Source organism: Anthonomus grandis, chromosome 16, assembly GCF_022605725.1.
Source record: "Anthonomus grandis grandis chromosome 16, icAntGran1.3, whole genome shotgun sequence".
Taxonomy (NCBI): Eukaryota; Metazoa; Arthropoda; class Insecta; order Coleoptera; family Curculionidae; genus Anthonomus; species Anthonomus grandis.
Window position 1 is genome coordinate 14,609,887 of NC_065561.1, and position 21,637 is coordinate 14,631,523.

Here is a 21,637-nt window from a genome sequence, read left to right on the forward strand (position 1 = left end):
ACAGAATACTAAAGCCCAGTTCAGAGATCTATTAGAATCTTTGATGTGCCGCGAATAGTCCGTGTGCCAGTGTTGCTTGTATTGTCACATGGCATGCATGTTTAAATCGCAAAATTTTATATTGAAAGAGTCATAAAATAATATTCTAAGCAATATTTCATTATTCCATTAAATAAATAAATGTTTTAATTTTTTTTTTTAAATTTATACATTTGATTTGTAAAATTTGGCTACAGAGGCCCACGTACTATTTTATTAGACGTCTGACCTCAGTCCCAGCCACTCAAGCGTGAAAAGTTGCACAGGTTCGACATTAAAATTTATTTGTATTTAAAATGCATTATTCGGGATTTCTGGGTTTAGTTTTATAAGGTTAGAAATTCAGGATAATTGATAGTAAGATAATATTCAATTTAAAGGTAAGATTTAAGTACGTAAGATATAAACCAAAAATTTTAATTTAATAAGTTTAGTTTTTAGCGCCATCAGTAGGGTGTTTATAATAAGTGTTATATAGTAAGAGAATAGGTGGTACAAATTACTTAGGCCCATTTATTCTATGGATTAAGGCATTAAAGATTTACTTTTTGACACAAAAGGGTAAAATGTTTTGGTTTGTCTTAAAATTTTATCTATTTCCTTTTTTTGGATTTTTTCTTTCTAAAAATGAACATTTTCGAAAGAAAAATAAAAAATAATGTACACCCTAAATTATATAAATTTTGGCATTTAAACAAAATTTTATTTAAATCAGCATCAGTGTGTTTTAATTGAAAAATTAGGAAATTACTTTTATCTTATTTTTATATCTATTATTTTATCATGAGAATTTTACTAAATGATAGAAATTTACAAACTGTCATTAATTAAGTTGTATTACTACTTTCAATTCCAATTTTGGTTTATTTGTAATTTATAAGAAATTGGGCGATTTAATTGTATATAGTATTTCTTATTAATTTTATGCTTTTACTGTTATTTACTATCTCTTAATTAATTTTTCTGTAACATTTTTTAGCGGTGGACTACATATTATGTTTGAATTATTATAAAAAAAATAATTTTTGATATTGTAATAATTGATAAAATATATGTTATTTTAATATAATAAATACTCTTTAGAGTCATCGGTTTTCTAATGCAAAACCTTCAGTAAACCACTTTGACCATAATACAGTAAATATCATTAAAAAGTAATTACTGCATAAATTTTTAATATTTTTTTTTACATTTTAAAGCATTGCAAAATAAAACTTAAAAACACTGTTTAAAGAAAAGCCAGCTATTAGCATTACTCTTTACAAAGCCCTTTATTAATTTACTCCCTTTAATTGCTTTTCGCTAAAGTAACAGGCTAAAGTAAATATTAAGTATTATACTTACAACAGCTACAAGATCTAAAATTTGTGTTAATAGCGGCTCCGTTAAATTAATTTCGAATTTATTTTAAGGAACTTGATCAATAAAATTGTAAATGTTTAAGTAACAGGCTCGAGAAAATTTATTAATTTCTCGATAGTCGCTGTTTTGTTTTCGATGTTTTCGTGTAATTTAATTGAATGGAAATTCAAATAATTAGAGAACGTATTGTAAACACGTTTTAAAATTATATAAACTGTACGTTGGCTTACTAAAGTGTATTTTTTTTTGAATTTTAGCGTAATGAATATGGGTTTAATCAAGAACTTTTTAAGCGTATGACTAAACTGATATATTAAAATTTTTTACTTAGTCAAGGAAATATATAAAATTTGTATACAATAAATTCATATTTTAAAGACCTATATGAAAAACATAAAAAGTAGAAATACAAATACCTTATTATGAAGAAGACTTGAATTTATTTAGTTATTCAACTGACAACAAAAAAGGGGGAGGAAAAGGGAATGTAGCGTCATCTAATTGAATTAAAAAGTCTAATTTTGCTTTAGCCTTTTTATTATGGGACTTATAACTTAATCTTGACATTTGTTTTTCTTTAAATGACACTTATTTTAAATTTGTCGTCAAGGTATAATAAAATTTCAAACATTTTACTGGACTTCTTTCAACCGACAATTTTATATTCAATAAACTAGTTGATATGGTTATTTCTGTAATTTTATTTACCTTTATAATTTAAGAATAAGCAGCAAAATTTCGCTAAACTGGTTCAGGCAACAATAAAATGCGAAAAATATTAAAAATCTAATGCAAATAAATAACTGTATAATAATAATATAATATAATAATTAAGAATACTCCCAACTACCATTTTAATGGCCTTTTAGAGAAATGTTCGATATAATTCCAACAATCTACCATTAGGTTATGCATTACCTGTACGACAGTCTCTAAATAAAATGTGGCCCTCTAGATTACTCGATGATGATCTCCTCTTGATTTTTTTTTGTCATCTGAAATATATGCCGCCCACCCAGAATTCACCAAATTAAATACGATTTTCTTTAAAATATTTAAAAAAACATAAGGTAGTTGCTGTCCTATTGTAAAGAGTTAAACAGCGGACATTTTTAGTAATTAATTATATAAAATTTATAATAATGGGATTTAGACAATTACAAAACATCCATTAAGCTAAAACTTCACTGTTCCTTTTTTACAGCTAAGCTACTGGACTTTTCATTAACTGAAATTACTTTTGATACACTTTTCTCTACTTTATCTCATAATCAATCAAGCTCTTTTTTAATAGGATTTTTCCTAATAGTCGGAATATTACGGTGCCTATATAAATTATTTGTTATACATTTTTTGAGTAATGACTACTAAACTCGGTCTCTGTGACTGCTTTTTGGAAAAAGGAACTACCTAATGATTAGATAAAGAATTTTGCCAACGAGATATTTCAGACAATAGCAACATATATTTTTTTAATCTTAATCAATACTGAAACGCCTCAGGTAATTAAAACTTTAATTTCCAAACACCAAAACTATATGTAAATTAACTAGAGGCAAGCATAACTTTATAAATTAATTATTGCTTTTAATATAAAATCAATAGCCACAGATAAGTCTAATAAATAAACTTCCATCGATGATGTAAGATGTAAGCCCTAAAAGGAAAGAAAAAGGCCCCCAGTCTTCGCTCGGAAGCTGTTAAGCAAATTAATAAGAAAATTCTAAAAGGGGCCTTTCTTGTAATAAATTGCCTTTTCTTTTTAAATTTTTTGGGTGGCTTTGTTCAATGATGCTGCAAAGGCGACGGTTTTTTTTATAGGGGTACATTATGTCTTATATTGCTACAATTTTAATGAGATGCGATCGATAAAAAAGATATGTATAAAAAGGAGTCTTATTTTGACGTTTACTTTTAGCGAAATAAACCTGCTATAGGAAATTATATCAGGAGAAATCAATTTAAAATAATAATTTAGAAACTTACTATATAGAGTTATATTATTAGTTGGTGACTTGTTTTTTTATATTCATATGAAGCTCGTTAAGAAAATAGTAAAGAGAGATTTGTACAGAATATGTCTAATAATATCAGGCTTTTTATTTCGTGAAAATATTCCCAGTAGTTTTTGAGATTTTCGACTCTGAAGTGAGTGGTCACTTTGAAGATCAGACTTCGTCCTTAGACACTACTACATACAATCCAACACTACTCCATACATTCGAAATTCTTGCTTAGACTAAATTGAACCTTGAAAAAATTGAAATTGAAGATTTGTACAAAATATTCCCGTGAATGTTATAATTTTATTTCATGAGAATATTACTATTAATCTTTAAGATTTCAAACTTTAAAGTGAGTGGTCGCTTTGAAAATTAAAACTCGTCCTTACACAACATAAAATTTACGATATTTTCACAATTTTTTCTTAGTTTGTTTTGAACGATAATTAATATTTCTAGAAAATACTACTCTTAATATTCCGTTTTTTACTTCATGAGAATATTCTCAATAAATGTTGAGATTTTGGACTCTAAAGTGAGTGGTCACTTTAAAAATCAGACTTCGTCCTTAAACACTACTACATAAAATGGACCATACTTTTGAAATGTTTGCTTAGATTAAATTGAACTTTGGACAAGAGTTGTATAGAATATTCCTGTAAATATTATAATTTTATTCTATGAAAATATTTCCAGTATTTTTTGGGATATTTGACTTTTAAATGAGTGGCCACCTGCAGACTTCATCCTTAAATTCCACTGCACAAAATAGTCTATATTTTTGAAATTTTTACTTAGATAAAGTTGAACTTTGGACAGGAGTTGTACAGAATATTCCTGTGAATATTAGAATTTTATTTCATGAAACTATTCCCAGTATTTTTTGGGATATTTGACTTCGACCTTAGACACCACTACATAAAATGGTCTATATTTTTGAAATATCTACTTGGATTGGTTTGAACCTTAAATGAAAATTATATTAATTTCTTTCATAAAATAAATAATAAAAACATTGTAATTTTAATTTAATTTAAATCCTTAATTAATTTTGCACTAAAAAACGGTATCATTAAATAGCAGTTAAGTTATCCTTTTAAGTTATGCATATTTTGTAAGAAATGTGAAAGCTCTTGTAAAATATAAAGCTTTCTAAAGAGTCATTTAAGTTTAAATTTAGATTTTAATTATATTTTTAAATATCGGATCCAGGAATTAAACAAACATGCCTTAATATTGCTTTAAAAGAAAGTAATATCTTTTAAATATATAAAAAAATAAATAAATATTGATGGGTTATGAACATTTAGGATAAAGTGTATAGAAATATTATTTATTAGGCAAAATTGAAAGGAATTTGAAATGCTAATAAAAGCATTGATTTAAGAACAAAATATACAGTTCACAGTGGAATAATTAAGCTCGTATAATTAATGAAACACCACCTTCTAATCAGTGGTGCCATAGATCAAGTATATTCCATTTTAAAGTATTTTAATAAGTTAAACCTTATCCTGTTTATATTCTACCAAAAGCAAATCCTATCCTGGTAAGGAAGGTACAATACTAAGTGCAGAAAACAAGTCTAGTACAAAAATTGAAAAAATGGTTTATCTTTAATAAGTTATGAGGTATTTCTTAGAAAACCCCATTGGTTTTAAAGACTATTCTATATATTTTATATGAAAATAGACAGTCAATGCAAAATTAACCTCTAACTCCCAGATAAAGCATGGTTGAAGGCTTTGAAAAGGTCGAAATATAAAGAGTCAACCAGTCTACTCCTCTTCATGCTGTTACTCGTAAATCTTTTAAAGAAAACCAGATTAGTTCAAGTAGATCTGTGGGTTTTTATTTGCACATTAATAAGACACATTACCCAAAAAAATTCCATTAAAAATGCCATTAAAAAGTTTTTCCAGGCATATGGATATTTACCAAAATGACTTATGACTTACAGACTGTACAGAAAAGTTAGGCGTTTTTGGAGTCAGTAGTGTTTAGTTTATAGATTAGTGTTTTTGCAAAATTAAATAAATTAAAATGCGCTATTTAAAACAATATCCCATTTTAGAATTTAACCTTGATGATGGCTCTTTATTGCAAGAAACATTTATAAAACTATATTATTTGTATATCATTTTATATTGAAAAAAATGAATTTTCAAATATGGAGGGAAAAATGCATATCAGTAGTCTAAAACTTTAAATTAATATGAGAAACTAAAAATTACGAATCTCAATATTTCATAATCATGTCGATCTTAAGTTGATAAAAAAAAATCACTAAAAACAATCGATGTGCAAAATCTAATAAATACAGATTAGAACTTAACACAATTTTTTATGTAACGAAAAAGACATACAAAATCACATATTTTCTAACTCTATCAACTTAAATAAATCCTTTTCAATGTTAATTTAAAACATTTCCTGGAAAAGTCACGTACATAATTTGCACATACTTAAACAAAACGTCAGTGGCCCTATAGAACTTTTTGGTTAAATGCGTTTTCCTAGACAAAGATAAAAATATAAGAACATCCTCCATTAAAAACTTTCCGTGTCTAAAACTGGTAAAATCACAGTTTTAATGATCTAGGCTCTTTCAACAGCGGCCCAGAGAATCACTCCGACATTTTGCGCATTCATTATCCACAAATTTTTGTACAAAGTTTTAGTTTGAATCGGCCTTATTAATACTTGGAAACTTCAAAGTATGGACAAGGATTTCATAGAATACATTTGAATATTTAAAAAGTTGGTTAAATTGCAATCTTAATTTTTTAAATTAGCAAAATACTTACGCGATAATGATAAATTTTTATAATTTTATTCATTTACGTATTAAAATTTGAAAATATAACAGTGGTGCTCTATTAATATACTTCATATTAGTCGTAATAAAATAATCTGTAATAAAATACAGCCATTTATAAAGTAATTTAGAATATGCTTTCTATTAAAAAAAATCCGGTAGGAGTTTAGATTTAATTTTTGACCACTAAGCTTAAGCATATTCTTCCAAATTAAGAAATGGGTATTTATTTATTTTTATTTAAAAAAAAATGGCATCGACTTAAAACTCTGGTATGTGTCACATATACCACTTTTTATCCCCTGATGATGGACACCGCTATGTCCAAAACATGTCGGGAACTATAAAACTAAATGATGTTTAATAAACAAGTGAAAGAATGCTGTAGAATTTTCCTTTTTGCCTTAATCTATCACTCCACTGCAAGTATGGACTATTTCTTCACTTATATTAATAAAGAAGAATAATTATTCAGAGGAAAAAGAACAGAATAGCCTTTTTCTTAAGTGAAATTGAAAAAAGATTGTAAGATAATGTATTAAAAGAATTTAAGTAATGTAATGGTCAGTATATTTAACTTTTTAAAGAAAATCAAAGAAGAAGAAAATGAAGGCTCTAGTGCCAAAATTAAGGAGCTTTAAAATTAAAAAAAAAGCTTTTTTTGAGACCCTGAGACTTTGTATTGTTGTCTTTTGATTTATAAAACTCAAAGCCTATTTCCCTAGACCAGTCTTACTATTACTTTTTAGATTCGTTTAAAGCTCAAGTATCTATCAAAAGATACATATGCCTTATTTATAAGAACTTTTTGTAAATACTTTTTATTGCACAAGTTCTACAAACACAAATCTGACTAAGCTTATGTAAACTTGATTGCTTATAATAGACAAATGATTTCAATTGATTATGTGCAAGTCTGGTATCCAATAACAGTCAAACAAGCAACGTAATTATAAGAAAAGAGCTAAATATTTATTTATATATGCAATACGATAGTGGTCCCATAAGTACCAGACCCAACAAGAAGAATACAAAAATTTTGAAAATAAATATTTTTATTATTTAACATAATATCTCTTTAGCTCTACAGGGTGTTTCAGAACTATGGGATCAAATTTCTAGGGGTTGTTCAGTGCAACAGTAGAATCCATTTGAGTATAGGAATCCATGTCCGGAAATGTGTCACTACACCACTACGGCCTTAAGACGCGTTTAAATTTAGAAAAAATATTAATTACCTAAATAGGATCTGATGCATTTATTTTTACCTTTTGTATATGATACCATCACAACAATTGTTCAAAATGTCTTCCTCCAATCTCAATACACCGATTTAAACGCCGCACATGACTTCGGCGTGATTCTACACTAAAAATTTGATCCTCGTTTTGAATGATTTCAAATGCTGCTGTTATTCGTCCAATTAGGTCTAGCTCTGATTCTACTGGAGTTTCGTCATGCTGAAACCACATTTGCTGTCTAACGTTTAGTGGAACATTTTCAAGGAGTTCTGAGAGAACTTCCTCCAAGAAACGCAGATAAATAGGTCCTGTTAACCGTTCCGGTAGAAGGTATGGCCCAATTAAATAATCATCAATAATGCCTGCCCATACGTTGACAGACCAACGATTCTGATGTTTTCTTGGAAAAATTGCATAAGGATTTTCTTCGTCCCAAACATGGCTATTCCTAAGCTAGCTCCTACTATTAAAAATACCGTCTATATACTAGGATGATAATCGGCTGCAGTCATACCTTGAACTTTCTGGAAGTGGTAAGGATGGAGTTGTTGATTGTGTAGTACCCGCCAGACAGAAGCGTTACTCGTATTCATATTCTTAGCGACGTCACGTGTGCTATTTGATGGTTCATCGGCAACTCGCTGAAGCACCTCTTCTTCAAATTCGACCGTTCTTACGGTTCGAGCAACACCAGTATCATGCATCTTGGCCTTAAACATGCCTGTCTCAGTGAGCCGCCGATGAACCGCAATAAACTTTTTGTATCCAGGATGCTGTCGTTCAGGATAACGTTCATTGATTAATTGACATTGATAAGCGTTGATTTTAAACAATTGTTGTTATACTATCATGTACAAAATGTAAAAATAAATGCAGCAGATTCTATTTAGGTTATTAATGTTTTTTATAAATTTTAACGCGTCTTAGGGCCGTAGTGGCGTATTTCCGGTCATAGGTTCCTATACTCAAATGGACTTTTCTGTTGCACTGAACAACCCCCAGAAGTTTGATCCCATAGTTCTGAAACACCCTGTATACACTTTTCACAATGGTGGTCAATAAATTCGATACCCTTTTTACATAAAGGACTGCCTTGTTCGTCAAAATAGCTATTTGCTGACTTCACTTTTTTACCATTGGAAAATCTTTGACCACAGTTACAATAGTTAAGTTTTCCAAGATATCCAATGAAAATTATCAAAAAATTTGCAAGCCAACTATCCCTTGCAATACAGAATAGTTAAATAAACGTTTATTTTTGGCTTACACCAGATGTACATTTTAGTGATTTACGTTGAGGAATTTAATATTATGTTTATGTTTTATTCACGTTTATTACATGTAAATAATTAATTTTTTATTACATGTTATTTATAATTTTACAAAAGTTTATCGTTTAAGGGTAGTATATTGTATAATATGTAATTATCCCTGTTTAGTTTTAAGAAAATTTGTATTCTTGAGTTTTTTTTATTTAAATATCATATTTGGCATAATTATTGTTTCATACACGTTGATGCATTTTCAATTTTTTTGTAGATTTCTTTGTGTCTGATATTCCGTTATTACACTATAAGATATATACGTGAATAAAAATTATGTCGTATGCTACACAGTGGCATATATGTGATATCAGGATCATTTTATCACATATTTGAGGTCTAATGATCGAGTTTATAGACTAGATATGTAAATAATTCATAACTTTTTGAAAAAGTATTTTTCCTCATGCAATTATTTTCTGCAAAATACTGTTTTTATTAATCCTGCCCTTACCTCCCAACCCCACCCCACACAACTTACCAGGAAGAAATTAAGGGTTGTGTTGCTAAAAAAACAAGTGTTTTTGTAGAAAACTTATATTCATTATTTAATTTAATAAATATGTTTATTTAAACTTAATATAATTTTTTTATATAAATATTTAGTATGAAAACAGCATTTTCAGATTAGATAATATGGACGAAAAACAGTGATTTTTCAGAAGAATTTCATCAAAGTAGTTATCGAGTTTAAAAAATATTCTTATATATGACTCGTATATGGTATACGTATATTCTACAGTTTAATAAATATACCTTTACCATATATGTTTCGTTAGTTGAATAAATATATATTTAAAGATAATAAAATATAATGTTTGCTTGAGGTCTTTCAAGTGGAAAGAATCTAATTTGTTTTGAAGCTAAAAATAATTCTGGAAACGTAGGCAGACCTTTAAAACAATTTTTAGGACACCTCCCAACACTTAAAAAATTAGTTCATTATTACATAGTCATTCTACTGAAAAACTTTTGTTTGCAGCTGGCACTAGCTTGTACAAATGTGGGCATAGAGATATAGCTTCTCTAGTAAGGAGAGCAGTTGATGATCCACCAGAAAGTGCAGCTAGCTTTAAACAAGGCATTAGTATCAGATCTTCTTTTCCAATAAAATATACAACTGAAGAGGCACTAGCCTAGATGCACATGTACCTAAACATACCTCTTCATCAGTTAATCAAAACTGGCGCTGAACTTCGAAACGCTGATATTGATCTATTCTACCACGTTGTTCAGAAAACAAAGGAATTTGCTACCCAGGCCAAAAAATTTTTCTGGAAATATGTGCTGAAATAAAACTTTAGGCATCCAGTACCACTTTGTGGATTTTCTTTAATCTTTCTAGTACCTCATTTGGTCGACCACTGTGAAGCTCGTCTTAGCACCTGTACATCCTGTACGGCCTCTTCTAAACTCTGCTATCCATAATTTTACTATTGTTAATGTCTGTAGATACTGTTACTCAGAGTAAAATTCAGTTTAACTTTTTAATTGGTTGGGCTAAGGCCTTTCAAAATAAAATTATTCTACCACAAAATGAAGACCAATTTTCAATATCTATTTTCACAAATTCACTAAAAACGTTCACTGTTCATGGCTGTCAAACAATGTGGCATTTTCAAACTTAAAACATATTTTTTATCCATATTTTTCAAATAGCTATCGCTATCTCTAGGTCAGGCGAAGTTCTTCTGGGACCACCCCGGTATACAGAAATATCGAAAAATACGTCAACTAAATCATAAAAAGGTATACTTAATTAAGATAAAAAAGAGTAATAAGCTCCTTTCTACTCAAATGTTTTACTATTTAAAGCTGACGCTAAAAATTGCTATTTACACAACGTAACTTTACCTGTCCTGGGTACGTAGATATTTAAATAAAGACAGTCCTCGCTCTGATTCGCCAGCAGGGGCAGCAGCTTTTCGAGGTAGAGCAGTCGTGCCTTTGGAAATTCCAAAAGGGCCTCCGAGCGATTCCCGATATCGGGCAGCCTTTGCGGGCAAACGGCGCCAAACCGATCGGCCAGTTTCGTGTTTTTCCATATCGAAGGTGTCACCGGAGGCATGTACCTAGAAGAATGCTAATTTTAGAACGAATAAATTATGCAGAAAGGGTGGAAAAGTCGAAAATTAAACTGGAAAATTATACTAATTTTTTGTTACTAAGTTATAACGTTACATCTTAGTATTTTAGACACATTTAACCTATAATAGTTTGAATTTAAAAATAATTTGTTTACATTGAATGCATGTAGTCGCTAAAAAACAAATTTTATGTCAAATTATTATTATATTATTTATTTATTTACTTTATATATCCACATACATAAATATAATGCATAACATAACATAAAATTTTAGAATTATGCACCTAGATAACCGAATATTTGCATGTACTCCTAATTGTTCTTACAAAAAAAAAATTAAATAAAATATACACTAACCATTGGAAAAAAAAATTAACCACAGTAACAAAATATACAAATGAATACACATCATCCTTAAAAACTCTTAATGTTGTTTGGAATTAAATTAAAAATATTTGGTGCAAGATAGTTAAAAGATCTCTAGTTCAAATTTGTTAAAATTTTTTGAGTAACTGAGTACTAAGTGTTTGTTTACGCACTTTCTGGTATTATATGAATACATTACATAGTTGTTTTTTTCATTATTTTTTTAATAAAACAACATACCTCTAATACATACATTAATTGAACATCAAACATATTACTGAAGTATAACAGATTTGTTGAGTTGCGCTTATTTTTTTCAACCACCACTTTTAATATCCGTAAAGTAGCGGATAAATTCAATAAAAATTAAATTGACCGTTTCTGAAAAAAATGCTTCGATTTTAATATTTGGTTTAGGGTTTTTCTACGTGGAAATTAAATATTCAGGTTGACTAAAAAAAAATGATGTTATCAATATATTTTTTAAATGGAAACCAACATTTTTTAATGCAGAATCAGAAAGGACGCTTGTTTTACAAAGGATATGGTACAAATGAATAGTGGTTACATAAGTAATTTTGAACTAAAAATGATGATAAAATATAAAATTAAAAAAATACTTATTAAATATTGGTATTTTGGTTTTTTAGTTATTGTTGTCAGTGTCAAAAAGTGAAAGTATTTTGGTGCAACTGTATGAAGTATTTTTACATTTACAGGTGGTGTTTATTCTTTTTAAGAGGCGAAAGCAGTGTCATCCTGCTTTTATTAGTAACTACACATTATTACCTACTGTTATTGTATGAAATATGTGAAAATTAACCGAACATGCAAGAATCGAAATCTTGTGCATAATTGGTTTTGGAAATATGTCGCGTACTCAAAAAGAGGTGGTTCAGTTGTTTAATACAACTAATCCTGATCGGTCGCCTATTAGCCAAAGCATGGTAAGCAGTATTGAAGCAAAGTTTCGTTAACTATGTTACTAACTTTTCGTTTTTATTAACGGTCCAAGATAATCCCAAAGCCACAATCATAGGCACGGTTCTAATATTAGTTTATCGCGATCTACTGAACATAAATGATTGAAAAAAGCAAAGTTCTACCCTTATAAAAAATATTCTTACTTCAAGAGCTATCGGAAGATGATTTTGATGGCCGAAATGAATTTTGTCAGCAAATGTAGCAATTAAGTAATGGTACTTTACCCGTTTGCAATTATCTAAATTAAGTTTTTCCAAATCGTTGGATAGGTGGGCGAAGATGGCCACCCAGATCGCCAGATTTAACTCCCCTCAAGTCCTTTTTATGGAGATACTTAAAAAGTAAAGTGTATGTCACTAAACCAGTAAATTAGTTTAGATGATTTAAAAAAACAAACACGTCAGGAAATTAGAAATATTATCCGCTATTTTACGGATGCACTGTATAGTTCTGCACTAGTTTTAAGGATTTTAAAGAGTTTTGATAGAGACCTTCCCATACAAAAATACCATATCTGATAAGTGATATTACCAAGGATTTATATACGGATATTAATAATTGTTTGCATAAATGTATCTAACCATGTTTTTATTTTACGAAAGCCCATAATTGTGCTTCTTCTTACGACATACCAAGTGTTATCTGAAAAAATTACTGATGTGTCGTCAGCAAAAGATATTACAAATCCGTTTACAATTTTTAGATCTGTTAGTGAATTAATATACAAAATGAAGAGTAATGGACCCAGTATGGTTCCTTGAGAAATCACAATCTCCAGTTTTAGGGGATCAAATGATTTCTATTTCTAAAAATTGTTGTTTACTTGTTAAATAGCTTCTTAATAAATTTAACATCGTGCCCCTTATGCCAGACCTGGACCACATATCAAGAAGCCGGTCATGGGGCACGGTATCAAATGCTTTTGCTAGATCTAAGAATACCCCAATATACTTTGTATTACCGTCTCTAAGAAAACCATATTGATGTTTGAATATTAAGATTTAAGATTTATGATTTTATATTTTAATTTTAATTAAGGAAACATTGAGTGTTATAAAAAGTGTAGGGTTACCTACCCAAAGATTTAAGATCCATAAGTATTTTGCCTGTGATTTTTAAAATTTTGAAAAACATATTGAAAGTCACATAAATCTTTTGTTTTGTTTTATAATTAAATTTTAAATTTAGATTTAGAGAGCAATTTAGTAATAAATCTTGTCTTATTAAATTAGTTAATGACATAAAACTCAATGAGGACCAAAACAAAATAACTGGTTTCTACCTTATTGACTTAAGCAAAGGTTTTGATACCATTAGTCACACTATGTTGCTAAACTTCACCATTATGGGTTTCCAAATAATTCTATTTTAGTAATAGATATCACTGAGTGGCAATAGGATAACATCCTTGTATCTCATAAAACTAACTATGTTTCTTTAAAACTGAAATCTATTCTCGAGCCTTTGTTATTTCCTCTGTATATTGTAAATATATTCTCATATTGTAAACTTTCAACAGTATGCCGATAATTCCTAGGTGTTAACAACTTTTTGCTAACTATATATAATAGCTTAAATAATAAGTAACATATAAGCTAATTCACATAACATACTCTATAAACAACTTAATAAATTATTGCCCATTTTCCGCTCCTTTCTTTCAAATATATTATAGATAAACCAATTACCTGAAAGCAACAGAAACAGACAATCTAACATATTTGTTACTTGTCTGAAGCGAATTCGCAGGAGCAACTAAGGGAAATTGTATTCAATATTTAAAACATAAAAGTGTGTTTTAATGTGGTTAGTAAGTTTATAGAAAGTAAACAAATATTAAGAAAGAAATTAATAGGGAGCACAGAAAAAAAGTGAATGCTGAAGTTATGAATAATAGGTTGTATTATTTATTGTGACAAATTGGCCTATGTACCATCCCTTAAATTAACCCTTTCAATACGAATGACGTATTTATCCGTGCGATAAAGGTGCCGGTCCGTCGCGCCCTAAAAGGGCCAAAAAAGATGTGTTTTCCCAAAATTTCTGCGGTTTGGATGCAAATGAGGCTAGAGAAATATTGAAAACTGTAGAGTTAGGTGACTGTTACTTAAGTAGTGAGGAAGAACCGTTTAGCGCTAGCGGGAGCGAATATATGCCTGGATACATCGAGTGATGAAAGTGAGATTTACGAAATTAACGAGGAAGTGTTGGAGAATGAAGATAGCCAGCAAGAAAATATAGACAAAAATAATTGAAACCCCAGAGAGGCAGATGCCAGACGGATACAAATAGACTGGACAAATAATGAGTTTAAGCCACAAAAACATGTATTTATATATGATCAAACTGGAGTAAATCCTGACATCAATCTTGGTCTATCTTCAACTGAATTGGAATATTTTTTAAATATTTTTACAGATGATATTGCCGATGTTATTATCAAAGAGACAAATCGCTATGCAGCAGAAAAAAGCAAAGGCTGGAAGGATCTTGACAGGTCACAATTTCACGTATTTATGGCATTAAATTTTCTTATGCCAAGAAATAAAAAACTATCTGTACATGAATATTGGTCCACTAATCCGTTATTACATTCTCCCATTTTTGAAGACTGCATGTCAAGAGATAGATTTACATCCACATAGATATTTGCATTTCTGCAACAATGCAGAGGCTTCAAATGATGATCGTCTTTACAAAATTGGAGCTATTTTGCCGAAAATTAAGGAAAGGTTTAAAAATGCATTTTATCCTTTTAAGTCCTTAGTAATAGATAAGAGCCTGGTACTTTTCAAAGGACGCCTCGCATTCAAGCAATACATTAAAACAAAAAGGCACCGCATTGGTTTAAAAATATTGTATGTATTATGTGATTGCGAGATGGGATACATTCAGAAAAAAGCAATTTAGAAAATCCGCTTCTGGAAATTACAGGTGCAGTTGTGCTGAACTTAATGGAGCCATATCTAGATAAGGGCCACTCGGTCTATACAGACAACCTTTATACCAGCCCTTCGTTATCTCTGTTTCTACATGAAAGGAAGACCAACACATGTGGAACAGTGCGTTCCAATAGAAAAGGTATGCCAGATTTAAAAAGCAAACTAAATCCAGGGGAAGTATTTTGGAAAACTTCTGAGAAGCTATTAGCATTGAGATGGAAGGACCGCCGAGACGTGACAATGCTCTCCACTATGTAATATACCAAATAATAACTTTATTCAAAATAAATCGAAAAACAGGAGAAGATGTAAAAAAACCTCTATGTGTATTAGATTACAATGCAAACATGGGAGCTGTCGACCGGTCAGACATGCTATTCAGCAGCATAGATTCTATGAGAAAGAACATAAAATGGTATAAGAAATTATTCTTTCACTGTGCAGACTTGATGTATTTTAAATTCCTATGCATTGTTCCTAACACAAAGTGAGAAGAAAGTTCCCTTGCCAGCTTTTGATTTGAATCTTATAAGTCAGTTATTAGGAAGGTAGGTTCATAAAAATATATTTTATATGCTAATATATCATAACTTTTTTTTAAGCCATGCACTTCAGCGCAAAGTGCCGCCAGCTATTTTTGCCTTCCGCCAAAAAAAGGCTGACAGAACGTCACTTTCGGTCCTTGGTTCCTGCCACAGAAAAATCAATAAGAGCTATGAGGCGATGTGTTGTTTGTGCCCAAACCAGTGTTGGAGTGAAAAAAAGAAAAGAGTCTAGATATATGTGCAAAGACTGTAATGTAGGTTTATGAATCGTACCATGCTTTGAGACATACCATACCGTATCAAATTTTTAGTTTTTATATATTGCTAATAATTAAGGTTAAGTTGTCGTTTGTATGTATGTATCAGTATATTATTATGAATGAATAAATACATATTTTTCTTTGTAAAAACAGTTTTTTGTCAGTTAAATAAACAATAAAAACCCATTTGTGTGTTTTTTTTACTGTCGGATTTATCCGACATTCGTCTCTCGGCCAACACTAAGATGCCCGTCTGAGAGGTTTACCTATAGAAATAGGGTGCCGTATTGAAAGGGTTAAGTTGCATTTAATGTCAATATTAAAATATTATATGCATAATTAGTAAGCATATTAAAGTCAGTATTTACTTTTAGAGTTGTCAATCATCAGGCCATTGTTAAAACTAGGCATGTCTGCCACATACATTAAAAACAAAAGCGATAAAATAATAAATCTTTGTAGAACTTCTGTTTTCATGAATTTACTTCGAAATTATTCTTATGCGATGAATGATTAGGAAAAAATCAGATAATAAGCTTTATTGCCTACCGTAGTAACCTGTAGATAATTAACGTGTATACTCAAAGTACAGCAACAGAACAGCAAATAGATCAACTTTATGAAGATAAAAAGACGCACTTTGCTATATTTATGGGTGACTTTAATTCCAAAATAAGAGATACGAATACAGACAACATTTCGAAGAGAGAAAAAGACTAAAGAGATGAAACCCTAATTAAAAATCTTTTTTACATAAAGTTTGTCATCAAAATGCCTGCTAACCTTAGATGGACATGGAGAAGTCCAACTTTTCAGTTTATTTTAGATATTCTAGATACATTTTACAATAATGGTCTAGCATAATTGCCTAAATCTTTCTTAGTTGATATCTTGCGTTTAATTCTAATTTTGCCCTTTCATCCCTCCAGTAAGTTCATAATTATAAATATCCGAAATTTTAGAAGAAGGTTAAGATGATAACTCACTGTTTAGCCCTGATATTCTATTTAGTAATTGTCATTTTTTTTTTAAAGCGAGAAAGACTTTCTGTCAAAAATTCGGAATAATCCTAAGTTTGCCATGATCATATTATATCCTTTATTAAAAATAAAGAGATCCTTTTGTATGATAATTACTTTTTTATTAGTTAATGAGCTTAAGTAGATTCCGTTTAAGTATTTATTAATAACTAAATGGATTTGTACTTAAACGTCCATCCATACAGTTTGTCTGCAGCCGTCTTTCTTAACCCAGAGTACTCGTCACCATATGGTTTTTTAGACGACATTCTTAAGGTCATGGAAATCGATTTACGTTTTTGACTTTCGTATCTGTAATAGAGTAGACTGCATATTTTTAATCAAGTCTAAGTGATGTATATTTTAGAGGATTTAAAAATCTTCAGAAATATACATTATAGCTTTAATACCTTTTTATTTCATATATTTCTGATAGTAAGATAATAAGGTCGATATCTTTTAAAATCTATATCTATATTTATACAAGCTCTTTCTTCTTTATTAAAACGACTATAAATGATTTTTCCCTTATAATCACTATATCATATAACACTATTGTCATGGCCTAATATTTCCCGCTTATTCAATAGAATAAATATAAAGAAAATCGTTTTTCCTTCACTCAAATAAAACCCTTTATTTCAGACTTTTATATTTATCTTATTCCAATATAGTACAGATTTATTACTTTTCGAAAATTCCAGACGTAATTCATCAATCACAGTCAGCCTCTCTTTCTCGAGGGTCTGTTTTAATTTAGCCGAGCTATTTGCAGACGAATGGGAATAAGGAGAAATAGGAATTTATTAATTATTATTTCTATATATGAAACGTGGCTTATATTACTCATCTAATCAAAAGTTGGTTAGTAAAGCATTTTTCCCAAAGGATAAATTAAATTTCAATTATCATAAACGCTATATAAGTCCTTTAGAGTCAAAATTGTTTGCAAAAAATCGAATACAGTATATCAACGGAGCGCACCGTTCATGTCATCCCGTATAATCCGGTAATTTTAATCTTCCATAGGGAGGATTATTTTATCCAATTTTATTTCCATTATTTCGATGGTTTTTTAAATACTATTTGGTCGTTAAAACGCTATTTGGTGCTTTATTGTGTGAAACCCCTATTTGAAGTATTTTTAAGCTTTATAATGCTTATATTTATTGAAAAAAGATAATGTATTATATAGTACAAATTATATTTTTATGGGTGTTTAGGGCTTAAATAAAAATGACAAATTCAGTAATAGATTATTTATTTTATATTATTTATGACAATTAAGCCAATAAAGGGTACCGCAATATTGACAATCGCTACTTCTCAGTACTAGGCGACAACTCTTTAGGAAATGACTTGCCTGGATTAATTCACGTTTTAACCCTTTTTCAAAATATCCAAAAACTACTTATAAGAGTTATAATATTGGTAATAACTCCTACACTTCCAGATTCTTTAGAACATTTTCTGATGTTCCGAATTGTTTGCTTTATAGGACAATTAAATTGACCATAATCTTCCCGCAAATTTCAAACTACAGTCCATCCAGAAATAATATTTCCGTATAATAAATTTAATGCGTTGAGCGGTAGTTAAACGATCCATTTTGTAAATGTATCATTGCCAACAGAGGGCGTTTGATGCTTCGGAAATAAGTGCTTTTTCAATTTACTATGTCCTCTATATTATGAAATCACCTGAACAAACTTGATGAACATGATTCCGTTATCATTCGGTATATGACTAACTTAACCCATTAGTGTGTAGAGTCTCTTAAAAGGGACGCCACTGGTTTCAAGCACATGCGCACTTCTAATGTTTTCATAACCTCGTGCATTTGTATAGACGTTCGCTATTTGTTGTAAAATCAGTTCATGTGCAGAAATCGGAGATAGCGTTTTGATTTTGTATTTTTATGTGACCATGGATCCAGGATGGAACTTTACCCGAAATAGAGGGTAAATTTTAATTTTTTATATCGATAGGTTTTGAAACCAGGGTAAAGAAATTCAGTAAATATATTGTGTTTGAGGTTAGAATCATTGTACAATTTTGTCTGCAAAACAAAAATGTCTTATTGTTTTCTTGGACATCAATATTTGTTCTGTCCCTTATAAGGGACTCTATACAAAATAGACAATCCTCAGTATAATTCGTAATACGTATTTTGCAGATTACCTCTGCATGAATTGCAGACATTATTTGAAGAAAATGACGGTGAAGTTCAACAAAATCTTGATGTTTGCATTGAAATTCCTGATGACCTAGGCGAAGACACAGAAGAAGGCAGCGACAGCTCTGATGATGAGCATATCGGAGATGTAAATCGCTTCTGCCGTGGAATACTTCAGCAGAATTGTGAAGTAAGAGCCGGAAAACAAAATGATTTTGACCAGGAAGATCTAGTTCCTCTAGCCCAACTATTTCCAAAGTCTGAGGGTTTATCTCGTCAAACCTATAAAGCCCCATCTAATAAATAAGATGATTTTGATGAAGAAGATCTAATAAGTCAAGTATAGTCAATAAGTCAAGGCAATTTTTCAACCCCTAAACGTAGAAAGCTATACGAATTGAACGCAGATCCCCCCATTTTTTTTATGAATACAAACTGTGTGCCACGAGAGCCATCTCAAGAAGCAAAAGAAGCCCAAAATCCGTTAGATTTTTTAAAATTGTTTTTCGATGAAGATCTCACATCGAAAATTGTTGAGGAAACCAATAAATACGGCCAATAAGAAAATAAGAAGCTTCATTTCACAAAAGAAGAGTTATATGTACTACTTGGAGGAATGCTTCTTTCAGGTTATGCAAAATATCCGAACAAGAGGATGTTTTGGAAGCCAACAGAAGATATACCAAACATTTTAAAAAATAGCATGCGACGAAATAGATTTGAAGTGTTACTTCGCCACATCCATTTCAACCATAATGCTAATATTGATCGCAGTGACCGGTTTTACAAAATTCGGCCTTTACTGAACTTACTGAATAAGAATTTCAAAAGACACGGAGGTTTAGATAAACATCTTTGAATTGATGAAAGCATGATGCCCTACTATGGCAAACACTATGCCAAACAGTACATCAAGGGCAAGCCGATAAGATTCGGCTTCAAAAACTGGGCTCTTCGCAGTAGTCATGGGTACATGATTTCTTTGGAGATTTACACTGGCAAATCAGATGCAGAAAAAGTTTTTGGTCTTGGTGGAGACGTGGTTATGTACTTACTACATAAATCGGAAGTGCCTTCTAACCAAAGATATAAATTTGTTTTTGATAATTATTTTACAAGCCTGAGTTTATGAACCATCTCTCGACAAATAAAATTTGTGCAACGGCAACAGTAAGAGAGATTCGAACCGAAAAGTATCCATTTCCTGAAAGTACTTCATGGAAATCAAAACCAAGGGGAAGCCACAGTTTTGTTTCTTGTGATAACGTTGCTTTTGTACAACGGAAGGACAACAAGGTTGTGACACTGGGTACCAACTTCGAAAGTAATGACTTTGTTACCACATCTAGATGGTGTAAGGAAACTAAAACTAAAAAACAAATTCCACAACCAAAAATTATAGCTGGATACAATAAACACATGGGAGGAGTTGATAAAAAGGATGGGCTGATTGCTTTGTATAGGACAAGAATGCGACAGCGAAAATGGTATTGGCCAAAAGTTTGATATTTATTAGATGCAAGCATCTCAAATGGCTGGGTGCTTATGAAAAAGCTAAGACCAAATGATGCAAATTGTACCTCCTTACTAGAATTTCTTACTAGAAGTTTTTTATAGTCTTATGGTAAAAAACTAAGTAGAAGAAAAACTACGCTTCCAGTTCATAAAGCCTCTAGATTTGATAATATAGGACATTTAATTCGGTACAATGAATCTGATCGAAGGTGTCAAGTATGCAAGAAGAAAAGTAACTTTATATGTGTAAAATGTGACTGTGGACTTCATCCAAAAAATTGTTTCGAAAATTACCATATAAACTAAATAATATTAATTTTATATATTTTATGCATGAGTCCCTTTTGAGGGACGGATCATAACACACTAATAAAAACTAATATTCGATGTTTGTATCTTATTTAAGTCATTTAACTAAGTCATAAAGAAAAACTACATAAAAAACAATTTTTATAAGTTCATGCACTAATGTGTTAAATAATATAAGAAGTATTGTTTATATTGAATATAGCTTTTAGAAAGTGTCTTTATTTTGTGTCGCCATCTAAGAGTCATACTCAAAAGTGTGTCACTGATTTTGAAAAAGTACAACGTTTAAACAAATAATGTATTTAAATTCGTCTATCGTAGAGCCATCTAGGAGTCGTGTTAAAATATAAATTAAGGTATCTGAAACCGAGAAGGTAAACTATTCATAGCAAGTATAAATTGAAAAGAGGGGCAGTTTAACCTTGGCAGTTAGGCCAATATCGGAATTTAAATATATAAGTATAAGTTTAATCCAAGAAGATAAGTGTCCAACATTTTCGAGATTTTCTGGAAGATGTAGAAATAACAGAAGACCACCAACCAGACCTTTATTTGGATAAAATTGCTAATAAAGAATCTAATAATGTGCTTAATTATGTGGAGTTTAAGGACGAAAATGGTGACAATTCATTGTCATTGGTTTCTTC

At 30.3% G+C, this 21,637-nt stretch overlaps 1 protein-coding gene across 3 annotated transcripts in view; it reads right to left on the reverse strand.

Annotated features, from left to right (window-relative positions):
• Window positions 1–21,637, reverse strand: part of LOC126745631 (neuroligin-1-like) — a 490,464-nt gene that overhangs the window by 273,674 nt on the left and 195,153 nt on the right. For 2 of the 3 annotated variants that reach the window (XM_050453562.1, XM_050453561.1), the window contains exon 6: window positions 10,640–10,857. In XM_050453562.1, the coding sequence (XP_050309519.1) occupies window positions 10,640–10,857 (218 nt within the window). Of the gene's footprint in view, window positions 1–10,639; window positions 10,858–11,480; window positions 11,574–21,637 lie in introns of those variants that run through there. The other variant, XM_050453563.1, reaches the window with a different exon arrangement.